Here is a 14,829-nt window from a genome sequence, read left to right on the forward strand (position 1 = left end):
ACAGTTGTAACTGATTAAATAATTTTTTTTAATAGGTTGCTGGACAGTTTGATGTTGTAGTCAACTGTACAGGGCTAGGATCCAAAACCTTGTTGGGGGACAAGTTTTTGATTCCAGTGCGAGGACAAGTAATCAAAGTATGTAAATGTCTCTGAAGAACTGTACCACTGTAATACTTGAATGGATAATATCAAATCTTTAGGGTCTGGTAGATGCAAGTACAGACATAAATAATTGATAATTATTTAATTTTGTTTTGGTATAGAGGAAAAACCACCTCCTGTATTATTTTAGAATTAACTTTTGCTGAGCATAATTTTGAATTTAATACAAGTTGTTGAAATTCAATTATTTGACCTTATTGAACTTAGAATATAATTATTCCTATATGTAATTAATTACTAAAAGTATAAGTGATATTGCACTTTATGTAATAGAAATTAATTTCCTCCACAAGTATAATTTGTAGATTATCAAAGAGGAGATGGACTCATGAATAACAGCCCTAGCAAATGGTTGTGACAAATAACTGGGTTGTTGGTTTATTAATTTTTATGGTTATCATTGTGGTTAAACATTTAACCCTTCACATTACAGGACTTTCTTTATATTATCTGTGATTTCAAAAATTAGTGTTATATGTATCTACTCTCCTTTCAAAAATTTAATTACTTTTATCTTAGTACTGTTTGTGTAATAAACCAAATGAAGGAGATCAAGGATCATATGGCATCTTAATATTTAAACTTGTTTAACAATAGGATTTCTTTAGCTTTCTGATAAATTGCTCATTTGTGGTACAGTGATAAGCTCAACTTTAAGGATTTCATCTTTGCAATGGGCACTGTAGAGATAACCCATTGTGATATTTTTTACTTGAGGAAACAAACTGATATTTGAAATTGTTCTTTCTGCTTTGACACACACACAACCCAGAACTTCCTTCGTAAAACAGGCTGCATGTGTGCTTTTTCACAAACAAAAGTTGGGGTGAAGAAGACATAAGGGTATGAAAACATGTTTCCATATAAACATTTTTTTGTAATAGTAGCTTTTCACTTTATTTCTAAAATATGTACTGATGGTATAGTGAAAGATGTGAACAAACATAATCTGTTAGGCAGAATTGATGATTTGAATCTGATATTATCAAAAACAAAGGTCAAAGGCAAAAACTGTCCATATGCCTTAGATAACAGTACTTAACATAAAAAAGATCTCAATATCTCCATCTACAAAAGTAATACAAGTCATATGTACATAATTTGCTTCTACAACATGTATATTTAACAGTGGCTGGAGAACGAAACCGGTCTCAGGTATTCCTGCTATTCCATACAAAAACATTTTGGCTGAGCTGTTGAATACAGCATTTACGCAATCAAGCTTTTGCCCTCCTAAACTGCACAGGTTGTGAAAAGTAGCAGGAATGAGGGATATGCTTTGAGCATGAAAGCCTTATAGCAGAATCATTTACAATGGAAAATATCTTGTAGGGTAATTTTGGATGGAGCACAAATAGACAAGGCAATATGGCTCCTAATGACATGTTGAGGCTCCAAAATCATCTTACTATAAAGTACTCAACCTCTGTATTCCTTTATTCATTAATTTTAGTTACTTGTTGACTTGGCTAATTAAATCTTCAAGCAAAAAAAATACTGCTAAAAAAACCTGTAAGCACAATTACACAAACATTTTACCAAATTTACTGAAGTTTTCTTCCTTTCCTATGATCCTTAGAATATTATTAGTGTTTACACAGAGTTTTCCTTATTATATGTACAAACATTTCTCAACATGAACATGTTTCTTAAATACTAAAGAGTACCAAAATCTGTCTCTTGTACAGTAAAGGTGAAGTTCACAAAAATATTCTTTGAACAATAGTCAGAATTTTATTTTTAGAGGTTTGAGTCATTTTTAAGGAGCTGATGTAGATTGGAAATCTGTGTACCCAAATTAAAGAATGTAAATTTAATTGTTGTTTTATTTTACAATGCTAAATCAATTTTAAATCTCTTACCCTCTTTCTTATTTCATACTCTCTGATTATACCACAATTCAAACACAAGAAAATGTGGTATTATATTATTTTTTGCATTCTTCAAATAGTTTCGTAAGTACTATTTAAGGAAATCGTAAATATTTTTTTTTCATTATTTTAGTTTAACATTAAGCAGTGATAACTATATATCAATTAATAATGGAATTGTAGATTTATTTTGTTTCAAAGAAATTAGCAATGAAATAAATTCACATAAATCAATAGCAAAATTTAGAAATTTAATACAATTAGTTACATTTGCAAAATCATATTAACATTTTTTCTAGAAACTTAATATAGAATATATATGTATATATATTTTTAAAAAAAGGTTTCAGCTCCATGGATCAAACATTTCTACTATGCAGATGACACTTACATTATTCCAGGGTAAGTGTTAAAGTTTTTTAGTAGTTGTAGTACAATGCAGAGACTTTAAATAAGCATATATGTTTGCTTTCTTTGTTGAATTTCATGCAAAGTTACATAAGGGTTACTGGCACTAGCCCTCCCTAATTTTGAAGGAATGAACTAGAGGGGAAGACAACTAGTCAAAATCATGCACGGCCAAATTTTGGAATGTTTTTTACCAATGAAGAGTGCAATTGACTGCCAATTATAATGCTCTACTGATTCATCTTTTAAGATGCAGGATATACACAAGGTGTGATCAAAAAGTTCTTAAACTTCACTTTTATTCCAAAGAATAATGTACATACATCAGTATTATATGCTATTCCTTTCAAAGTAATTTCCCCCAGGTGATACACACTTGTTCCAACATTCCTGCCATTTTCAGAAGCAATGCTGGAAGTCTTCAACCATTATGCAAAAGTTCTGCTTTCACATTATTATGGGTGGTTGGAATTTCATAAGACCTTTTTCCTTTCAATTTAATTTTGATTTTTTGGAATTAAAAAAATCACACAGGGCAAGATCAGGAAATACGGGGGTGTGGTATCACAGAAATGATTTTTTTCTATCAAAAATTCTTGAACAGACACAGCAGTGTTTTAAAGCACATTGTCACGCTGTAGAAACCAGTGACATGATCAAAAGGAAATATCTAGTTCATCAGCAATTTGATGTATAGTTAATTGTCAATCACTTCATATTTTTTCTTTCACATTAGCAACCATTTCATCAGTGGAGAATGTTGATGGTCGCCCAGAACGTTGGTCACCTTTGACTGACTCTTGACCATCTTAGAAGTGTTTTATCCACTGATATGCAACATCCTTACTTATGCAGTTGTCACCAAAGGCAGTTCTTAACATTTCAAGGATTTCTGTTCTTCCTTTACCATTTTTCACACAAATCTTGATGCAAACATGTTGCCCTTCTTTTCTCTCCATTTTTATTATGACAGATGCAAGAGATATGTCTGTCTTTGAATGCATTTTTTGTAAAACGGGTATACAGTCTGGAGAACTGGCTTGTTCATGGGGTAGATCATTATTTGTACTTTGTACACATCTTAGTGTAGCTCATTGCTTCTGTACTGGCATCTGTAACAAAAGAAGTCTTATAATTTTTTGATCAGACCTTATAGTTAATATTTAAAGTATATACTCATTTAACTGTTTACCAGGGTTTTCTTTTATGATGCTACCAATTATATTTTAATGTAGATTTTTTGTGACATCCCTGTGTACAATTTTGGATTTTACTCCACAATTTCATTTTAAAAAATCAATGCAGAAAATTAATGAAGTATTTAATGAGCTTAATTGGTAACAAAAAAGAGAATACAGTACAAAACTAAATGATCATCTTGATAGATGCATATTTTTGTGTGAATTGGATAACATTTTAATAGGAATATTAGTGTAATTCTTTGAACATGTTTAAAGGAAGGTACAGATTTTTATTTCAATGACTGTACCATGCAATAAATGTAAAAGTTAGTTACAAAGCTTTGTTCCAAAGTTAGAAGAATTAATATTTATGCTTCTACTTCACAAAAATGGACTTTTTTATATACATGTAAATGTTTACATCTAGGTTTAACTACGTAACACTAGGAGGCACGAAAGAGCTGGGCAATTGGAAAACTGAACTATCTTCACATGATCGACAGTCTATCTGGGAACGGTGTACTCGTCTTGTTCCTAGCCTAGAGGTGATTTGTGTAACTTCTTGTATTTTCTTTTTGAAAGAGTTGTATTTTTCAAAGTTTTGTAATACTTGATCAGGTTGTTTTTATTATTACAGTGATATCCACTTTTGATAATGATAAATTGGGTCTTAATGATATGTAATGATATACAAAACGCATTTGAAAATATGAGTTTTTATATTAGTCAAAAGTAACACCATTTTATCCAAATACAAATATACTTGTATATGAAAAACATATATTTTTGTAAATTCTCAAACAAAATTTTAGTGGGGAATTCTTTGGTATTTTCAAAATTACATAGGTATATTTAAATTAGGCAAAACAAAGTATGACATATATTTTAATACTGAAATCTCAAAAACAGTTGCTTTTGAAGCAAATATTCTTGCAATGTTATATTAAATGAATTTAAGATATCTTCTCTGTAGAAAAATTAATTTATAATTACTGAACAAAATTTGCAGTCAGAGAGAGAGCAGCAAAGACCTTTTATTACTTAAACCAGTTATTGCCATTCCCCTGTTTGACAACACAAGTTATTGTTTGACTGCATGAACATGATGATTTATTTCACTTGTGTTTACGTGTTTTTACCATTTTCTTGTGTACTAGATCATAGAGATATGCTATAAATTCAAAATTATTGTGAAAATGGAAAGATACACAAAAACTGATCATGTGATACACTTGAACGGTGTTATTATATTTGTCTGAATCATCTTTTATTACATGATTTCAAGAAGATAATTATATCATTTGAACTTAATAAATATTATATCTTACTTCAGATTTTTAGTGAGAAATCAGTGAAATATAAGCACTTAATTAGCCTGCAAACAGGCTCTACATTGACAACTTTTTCATGTTGGTCATTGAACGTGAGGTTTATTGAATGGCAGTTTCAGACTCCCTCAATCACTTGTTGAAGTGGATCACAGTAAAATGTTTTAACCCTTCCTTTTTCAAAACTGTTGGCATACATTTCCACCAGCAGTGAGGCTTATATCCTGATCCCAAGCCCCATCTTGCTGATATTGTTCTTCCTGAAGCAAAGTCCTTGGGGCTTATCTTTGTCCATAAGCTTACTTTTATTCCTCACATAAAGCAGCTACATATCAAGTGTACAAGGGCACTGAACATCCTCTGTGTCTTATTTTTCACATCTTTAAGGAGTGTACCAGTGTTCTATGCTCAAGATCTATCGTGCCTTTATTAGGTCCAAACTGGACTATGAATTTCTGGCCTATGGTACTGCTCAGATCTCAGCCCTGAAGATGCTGGAACCCATTCACAATCTGTGGTTTAAGTTCTGCATGGGGCTTTCTGCACTTCTCCAGTATTGAGTTTGCATGAAGAGTCCCATGAACATCTTCGTGTCTGCCAGTTGCTACTTTCTCTACACTATTCTACCAAGCTTCAATCCTTATTACAGCATCCCACCAGGGGTTGTATCTTTTTTCCTCTAAAGTAGGTGAATACATCTAATTGTAAGCACCATTTTCTCCTTGCTGAACATCTTTGGAATCATCCTTCTATTACCATTTGCATGGATGGTTCAAAAACAGGGGACTTTGTGGGCTCTGCCATGGTTTTTGTGGCTCAGTGGTTTCTCACAGGATTCCCTTTAAAGTTTCTGTGTTCACTGCTGAGTTATATGCCATTTATTTTGCCGTGGATCACGTAGAAGCTATACAGCTCCTTAATTTTACACTGACTTGTTTATTCAACAATGATTGGCCCATTTGTAGTTCATTTTTTGTATCCAATTTTTCTGGTTACCTAGCAATGTCGGTATTCATGGCAACAAGCTCACTGGTACTGCAGTAAGTCTGAATGCTCTGGTACTGTCACAATTGTGCCTGTTCATATATGGAGCCTTGTCATGAAGGCTCAACTTTGCAGAAGTTGGTAGTCACCTTGGTGTTATCAATGTGATAAGATTTTCCAGATCAAGCATTCTGTTACTCTTTGGCCAACTTACTTTTGTCAGGATTGGAAAGAGTAACTTGTTCTGGCTAGGCTATGCATTGTTTATAGTTTTTAACTCATCATTTTCTTATATCTGGGACTGATTCATCAATGTATGTTCTTCGAGACATTCAAGTCACATTGTTGTAGCTTTGCACGAAATTCAAAAACAAACAAACAAAAAGTAGAATAGCAGATTTTAAACACAGCAAAGCCAGGTTCATGGAGCTGCAACACAACAATATTTTGTTTTAGTAAGTACTGTATTGAAAAGGGATTAATAAAAAATAAAAATATGTTTTGTCAGGTAATCTGTAATGCATGATAAGACCTGTCAAATGATTTTTACATTATATTTTTCAAAGTGACTCAGAATGAACATATTAATAACAATATAATATAATGATACAAGTAAGTGACATATCATAATTTTCTTCAAAGAATTTCTTTCATGATCCAAGACAGTGCTATTAATTTCATTAGTGTTTAAAGACTTAGGTTACCTGTTTTGTACCTCCTTTCAAATAAGATTAAAGAAATATATTTATTAGTTACAAGTAAAAATAATATTGACAATAAATTTAAAAAGAACAACTTTATTTGTGCTGTTATTAATGACTTTTCAATCAAAAGTAAACTAACTTTACAGATTGCAACAAAAACTATCATATAAATTAATGAAGTGTGTGTAACAAAGAAAATTGTATAGAAGTACATAATCTCATAAGTCAACAATAAACAAGAAAAAACAAACATTTTGCTTAATTCCTGAAGATACAAAGTAAAAAGTTGATATGGATAACCTCTCTCTATTCAAATTGGGGGTAGTTTCAGTAGATTCAAAATTAATATTTGAGTTTGCCAGTAAGGGTTTTATTAATAATGTTATAATTGTTTTTTTCTCTGATATAACCAGAGTTAAATTACAAAGCTTTAACACTATGTGTAGAAATCCAAAGTTTTATGGGAATGGGTTGGTTTGCGGCCATTTCGTCAGCCTGTTCGTGTAGAGAAAGAAATAAGAAACCTGAACTCTGGAAAGCAAAAGGTAAATTATTTTCTTTGATAATCTGTTACTTTAATAGTCTATAACTTTGAAACTTATCTACTATTGAAAAGAATTAATGTAGAAAAAAACATTGATTTTTGAGTCAAAAGTAAAGCAAAATTATTCTTTAAAAACTAACATGGAAAAATATGTGTTCATGTGAGCTTTCACTAAATTTACAAAAATAATTATACCACAAGGAAAACATTAGAGTATTCCACCAAATCTCCCTTTTACTGTAAAGTTTTTATATTCTATTGCAAGTATGCACCATATGCAATATAAATATGAGATTTGCAATATTGTTTATTCATGTTGAAATCATACAACTGTTAATTATTTTAATTGGTAAATCAGTTATTTGTTTTAAGGATTTTTGTTGTTTAATCTTTCTACTTATGAGGTTGGTCACTCAGGTTTTATACACTTGGGTGGCTGCCCCTGTCAATATCCCTAAAGGTTGAACATGCTTGGTGATGGGGATTCAAGACTATGACCAAGAGATTGTTAGTGAAGTATCCTATCTATCCGGGCCATAGTAGTTTACTTAACTGCATTTTTATCATATGTTTTGGGTTAATGGTTTCTCTTAATTCCTTAATTTGATGCAAATCATCAGTTTCTATCATAAAGTACTTATATGTATGCTTTAAATTCAGTATCCACACTATTACACTACAATTAAGAAAGTACGCCTTCATAAAAGAGGTATAACATTTTACCACTGGGGTCCTATTTTCTTTGGAAGAAGGCCCATACCTTGCCTTAAACACACTTAATAACATTTGTAACTAGCCAGTGGTAACAATCTGTAATATATCTTAACTTTTCTTGCACAACAGTTCCAAGTGTAATGAGATTTCACTGTGTCCTTTATGTTCTTCAGACAGTATTCTGAAATGCCATAAACAATTCACTTGGATTCATGTTCAAGGTACGGGACAACCAGAGATAGACTCTAAAAGTTATATTTTTTCAAACCATTATTGGACATGGTGTATATGATGCATTATAAGGTTAAACAAGACTAGCTGTTTTCCCATAAATTTCAATCAGTGCATCATTGTGTAGAATATCACAGCACAAGAAGATATTCATGTCTTTACTTAACTTTAACACTAATAAACATCCTATCAGACACAAACAAATTTAAATCAACACACACAAATCCAACAAAGACATATAAAATGCAACTAAACAAAATACTACTAAAAATGAAAAAAGCCTACACAATTTCAAAAACACTTTATTGATACCTACGCAAGACTGACCCACGCACACCACAAATATACGGCATCCCCAAAACTCACAAACCAGATTGTCCATCACGACCAATAATGTCCCCATATGAATGGTTTAATTACAATCTTGGTAAATACATAGCATGGGCATTCTCCAAATATGTAACATCAACCAGCTCATTCATCAAACTCTTTTAATTTCAAGTCTGACCTTAATCAACTTAATTATAAAGCCTTAATGACCAGTTTCAATGTTATATCCCTCTTTACAGAAGTCCCAACAGTTGAAGCCTGCAAGATAGCCTTAGAACTTTATATCCGAGACCCTAAACCATCAATAGACATTCCCAGCAACCCTCATAGAATTCACCACGATGAAGACAAACTTCATGTTCAACACCCACAACTATATACAAACAAATAGCCTATGCATGGACAACCCACTATTACTAGTTCTAGCCAATATTTTTAAGACACAAGTTGAAACACAAGCAATTAACACAGCATTACATCCACCACTATACTGGTACAGATATGTAGACGACACGATTGCAGGATCCATATCTACAGAACACACACTAAATTTTTTTCAATCACATTAACTCTATACATCCCAATATTAATTTCACATGTAAACAGGAAGAAAGCAATCAAATATCATTTTTAACCTCAAAATTGTAAGAACCGATACACATTTTAAAACCAAAATCCACCGAAAAATCACCCATACTCAATTATACATTCCTTGGGACTCAGCACACTAAGAAACCAAATAAACACAGCCATAAAACTATGCTCACCAGATAAAATTAATGACAAATTAGACAAAATAAAACAATACTTCATCAACATCAATAAGTTTCCTCCACAAACCGTAGAAAACATTATACGCACACACCTAGACAAAAAGCAAAATCAACTAACAAAACTAAATATATCCCATGAATTAAAAAATCATGAAACTGCTGCTTACCATATATTCCCAACATCAGCAGAAAAATAACAAACATTTGGCAAAAACTAGTAACAAAATATGACATTCCAGTTAATACCAAATTTATTCAAAAACCAGGAAAAAACTAAGGTCTATACTATGTAAAAACTAAACTGACAAACACCACACCAACATTACTTATAAAATACAATGTGATAACTGCCATGACTTCTATATTGGAGGAGCAAGTAGAAAAATGAAAACTAGATTCAAAGAACACAAAAAGTCACCTTCACACGTTTTCAAACACTGCAAATCAAATAAACACAACATAACCATAGAAAACACCCAAATACTAAATAAAGAAACAAACATAAACAAATGCAAAATTAAAGATGCCTTACTTATACAACAACTCAAGATGACAGAAGAAGGTCGAAACGTTGTTTGCTCCCATACATAAAAATTTTCTCAATCCAAACCAGTCGTTTTTACATATATAATGTTCCTACCACTGTTCATTGTGTCAGCTAAACTGTTATATTCCAATCATTCTCTGAGCTGATGAAACAAAGTGATAGTTTTCAATAAAACCCAATTCAAAATTCATATCTGAAATATGTGACTTTTTACGGTGTAGCCTTTTCATTAAAATATAATAACATGGAGCACTGTACACCTTGTGAATCTGCTAGTCACTACAGTTTTGAACTCTCTATTAAAGATCTGGGTAATTGATGGTACAAATTAGTATGTCCAGTAGATTTTAATTTTTTGAGAATATTACCCACTTGGAATTGGCATGAATTGTAGAGATGATACACTGCTGGCTAAAATCTTAAGGCTAATGAACATAAAGAGAAAATATGCACTTTGCATTGTTATACTCAACCACTTATTTGAGTAGAGCTTTGAAAGATGAAAATAAAAATAAAAAACTTTTTAAGCATTTAATAGGGAAAATGTGAACACTTTGAAATTAGCCGAAATATTAGCTGGTCAAAAGTTTAAGACCATACGGAAACAAAGCTTTAATTGGTAAACACGTAATGAAATGTAGTCAATTGTGTTCAAGCTTTAGTGTTGTCAACAACATCTCCCCCTGACAACTCCTGTGTTACAAACTCATTATTCAAATTCTGTCAAAACTGTTGAGCTGCAAAAGCAAGGTCTCTATCAACTTGCCATCGCTGGTGAGATTGGGCATAGTAAAACTGCTGTTATAAATTTCTTAAAAGACCCTGAAGGATATGGAATTAGAATTTCAAGTGGTTGGCCGCCCAAGAAAATTTTGCTGGCATTGAACAGTAGGATTCGACGAGTTGTCCGGCAAGACACCAGCCAATCATCGAACCAGATTAAGGCCTTTATGGATGCAGAACGTAGCTCAAGAACAATAAGATGGCATCTACAAGAGAAAGGCTCTAAAAACTCTAAACGTCTTGAAAGGCCATGCCTCCTTCCACACCACAAAACAGCTTGGTTAAACTTTGCTGAGAAGAACCAAACATGGGACGTAGAAAAGTGGAAGAAGGTTTTGTTTTCTGATGAGAAAAAATTTAACCTGGATGGTCCAGATGGTTTCCAACGTTACTGGCATGATAAGGATATTCCACCGGAGACATTTTCCACACGACACAGTGGAGGAGGTTCCATCATGATCTGGGGTGCTTTCTCCTTCCACGGAACAATGGAGCTTCAGGTTATACAGGAGCATCAGGTATGTTGTAGAGAGCATCCTTATTGACTGAAGGCCCTCGCTTGTGTGAAAATGACTGGATCTTTCAGCAGGACAATGCTGCAATCCACAATGCCTGCAGGACAAAGGATTTTTTCATGGCGAATAACATGATTCTTTTGGACCATCCAGCATGTTCTCCTGAAATGAACCCCATTGAAAATGTTTGGATGGATGGCTAGGGAAGTCTACAGAAATGGACATCAGTTCTAGAAAGTGCATGATCTTCGTGAAACCATCTTCACCACTTGGAATAACATTCCTGCCAACCTTCTGTAAACGCTTATATCAACCATGCTAAAGCAAATGTTTTCAGTTATTCGCAATGACGGCCATGCAACTGACTACTGAGACCTCTTGTTGGGTATTTCCTACAGTGTTTAGGACTTCTTTTTGGTATGGTCTTAAACTTTTGACCAGCTAGTATTTTGGCTAATTTCATAGTGTTTACATTTCCCCTATTAAATGCTAAAAAAGATTTTTATTTTTATTTTCAATTTTCTTATTTTCATCTTTTGAAGCATATTTTGTTCTTTATGTTTATTGGCCTTAAGATTTTGGCCAGTAGTGTATGTCTTGGACTGCACGTGATATATCAAGAAATCATTGAAGATATGTATGTGCTTATTCATGTCACATCTTAACTCTGTGAACTGGATTTGTTGTTGCAGATGTTATTTTCTTTTAAACACCAGTGGCATAGGAAGTATGAGGACTTTGCTCCCATTTTTCTTATCTGTCCTAGTAAAAGTGCATCAAAATTAGAAAACATTACACTAAGTAAAGTCAAAAGAATGCATAATTTTTCAGCGTAATCAATATGATGAAATATTTTTCAACCACTACCAGAAATTTTTGATAGTTATATTTGATTTGTATGCAAGAAATTATAAGATATCCATAAATTAGATCCTTACAGCAGAGATATATCATTAAGCTCAGTGCTGTAGGTACTTGTACACAGAAAATAAATTTAGCTAAAAGGAAATGTTACATATGAAACACATTACTAATGGTAAAACAAGTTAACCCTTTCACTCCCAGGGTTTTTTCCCAAGTACTATAAGTCATGTGCAATGTTAATGTTATATATAGCTATATTGCTGAAAACTAAACAAATTTTACTTTCTAAGGACAAAAGTACTTTGTTTAAATTAAACTATTTACACAAAGTCCCTATATCAACTGTACTTAAAGCATACAGGATGAATTTGCACTGTTTCTAAAACTGTTTCTTATAATGAATACATTTATTCTTAATAAGAATCAATAAAATAAAAACATACTTTTAGAAATATGTGTATAGTCAGGTGATGATGAAAATATTATAAACAAATAAAAAAAACAGATATTTTTAATACTTTTAAAAATTAAAAATAAGTACTAAGTATTTGAATTAAACTGTTTCTTGCTTGCAGGTTGTTCACAATTATGGCCATGGAGCCCATGGTGTTTCTCTATCTTGGGGAACTGCAAAGCATGCGGCAAGACTTGTCAAGGAAATTTTAGATGACCCATTAGATTTTACTACTTATTCGCGTCTATGAATCATCTTACTGCCTGACATAAACAAAGATAACCTGCAAAACCAGTAAATTGTTATGAATGTTTCATGAAAGTTATTTTACTTGTTTTAATATTTCTTTACTTTAAAAGACAATCAGCATTTACAGTAAATTGTAATTTTTTATTACGATTATGGTTATTAACAACAGTTGGTTTCACTTGTAGTAGCTCATAACAAATAAATTAAATTTTGTAAAAGGTAATGATTTTAAAACAGAGTATATGACCATATTTTTTCTATAAACTTTATGAAATAGGAGCAAAAATAAATTGATAGTTGACTATGATATTTTAACAGCTACAGATTTATAGTTCTCAGGAAGTCAAAAATATTTTACATGATTTGTATATCTTACAGAAGATATCCATGCTCAAAACTAACTTTAGTTATGTGTGTTGTGGAATTGAATTTTAATATAATCAATTAGTGTAGCAGTGTTTATGATAGCCTATGAGGCAGATGTTTGTCGTGAAGTATATAATCAAGAGTTGGTTAGTGTAGACTTAGAGCAGCATTCTATTGTAAAAAAATGTTTGTTTATTATTAAGTAGGCGAGTGCTAGATTTGCATCACATAATTTCACAAATAATTGATCTATTTCATAAATGTATTGTCATGTAACATGTCAGATTGGAACATTTTGCTAAAAGATTAGTTTTTGGTTTGAAATTTTTTTCAGCTATATATATTTTTAACTGTTCACTAACTTAATCTGATATAAAGAGTTCAGTTTATACCAGTTCTAATAGACAGGAAAGTTTTCTCTCTGTTTTTATTAATTATATTGATCTAATAAAGCTTTAATTTAAAAAAAAATTTTTCTTAATTGTAGTTGTATTAAAAAGTATAAATAACGACTTCAAAATAAATTCAGTGTTTCTGTCGATGAAATAAAGTATTAGTGGTATGTAAATTTTCTATGTTAATATAAATTTATAAATAATTATTTTTTTAATATGGTGAATAAAGTAAAACTTGAAAGTTGAAATAATACACACAAACCTCTGTTTTTAGATTCTACCTTCCAGTTTTCCAAATGTAGTTCATTTTTAAAAGAGCTGGCAACATTTAGCACTAACAGAACTAATATATTCCATAGTATAACTGTTGTTACCAAATAAGATGGACTTGTACCACAAATCTGAATGAAAAGAGAATTACCCAGAAAATTTTATTAAAGGGCAAAAAAGCATAATGCCAAATTTCTTTTAAATTTACTGCAGATCTTAGCTTAAACCTTTACCTATACCCAATCTTTAAAACCTAAGGTTGTAATGTGTTTACAGAAATCAAACTTTCTTATTATCCAATTAAACTAATATTATTTTCAAAATAAGTTAACATTTTCATCCAATTATGCCATTTAAGACAGAACATGAAATCTCAAATAAATGTTTTATTATAAAGTTAAACACTACAAAGAAAGAATAACTTCTGAAACTTTTCAGTCAATAAAATTGAAGTAGCACAATTTTTATTTTTACTGTTTTTTTTATACATTAAAAAGGAGCAATTTTTAACACTTAACTGTATATGGTACATTATGCTTAGCTTCATCCACATGGAAAACGTGTATACTTCTTGTATTATGTTCACATTTTTAACACTACCCTTACCAAAATGTCTGACTTGCAGTTTGTATTCAACCCTCAGTTTCATTATCCATGGGATGTTTATAGAGGATAAATGAAATCACAAATGCCATAAGAGATTATAGACCCTTTTTGATAATGAAATAACTCCTTATAGAGTAAAAGAAAACCAAATGCTGTTGTATAAAATGTCCATAATTCAGAAAAGTGTATTGCCTGCTCGAGATATATGTTATGAACATTTAGGAAGTGTATGCATATTAAAACAATAATTCACTTTAACTTTTATGGCATGTATGTTAATTTTTCTTAATATATAATTTTCATCCTTGTATCTCAAGGCAGCTGATTAATCTGAAGATGACCTAAGAAGGTTGAAACATTGTTCTCTACTTTATTTTAATAAACATTTTAGTACCCATACCAGTCATCTTGAGATACATTTTTATTTCAAGTGGGTTTCTCATCCTCACGCATTTGCATCCTTGATTTGGATTATGTCAGTGAGATAGCATATTTTAATAAAGCATAATATATATTCAAGATATAAATGCTAACCTTTTACAACACTG

General features: G+C 31.5%; 1 protein-coding gene and 1 long non-coding RNA gene across 26 annotated transcripts in view; one reads left to right on the plus strand and one right to left on the minus strand.

The window, feature by feature from the left end:
• LOC143232183 (D-aspartate oxidase-like) overlaps nt 1-14,678 on the plus strand; it is a 78,619-nt gene extending 63,941 nt beyond the window's left edge. For all 17 annotated transcript variants that reach the window (XM_076467295.1, XM_076467293.1, XM_076467301.1 and 14 more), the window contains 5 exons: nt 36-137; nt 2,379-2,437; nt 4,052-4,169; nt 7,087-7,185; nt 12,517-14,678. In XM_076467295.1, coding sequence (XP_076323410.1) covers nt 36-137; nt 2,379-2,437; nt 4,052-4,169; nt 7,087-7,185; nt 12,517-12,645 — 507 coding nt within the window. In that variant the 3' untranslated portion in view covers nt 12,646-14,678. The remainder of the gene's footprint in view (nt 1-35; nt 138-2,378; nt 2,438-4,051; nt 4,170-7,086; nt 7,186-12,516) is intronic.
• The window catches only part of LOC143232185 (uncharacterized), a 128,512-nt gene that overhangs the window by 55,105 nt on the left and 58,578 nt on the right, over nt 1-14,829 (minus strand). For 3 of the 9 annotated variants that reach the window (XR_013017413.1, XR_013017420.1, XR_013017415.1), the window contains 2 exons: nt 13,668-13,806; nt 2,266-3,555 (listed from right to left, as the gene is read on the minus strand). The exons of 3 other annotated variants lie outside the window; for them this stretch is intronic. This is a non-coding gene — a long non-coding RNA (uncharacterized LOC143232185). Of the gene's footprint in view, nt 1-2,265; nt 3,556-13,667; nt 13,807-14,829 lie in introns of those variants that run through there. 3 more of the 9 variants (XR_013017419.1, XR_013017421.1, XR_013017414.1) reach the window with 2 other exon arrangements.

This window comes from Tachypleus tridentatus, chromosome 11 (assembly GCF_004210375.1).
Source record: "Tachypleus tridentatus isolate NWPU-2018 chromosome 11, ASM421037v1, whole genome shotgun sequence".
NCBI lineage: Eukaryota > Metazoa > Arthropoda > Merostomata > Xiphosura > Limulidae > Tachypleus > Tachypleus tridentatus.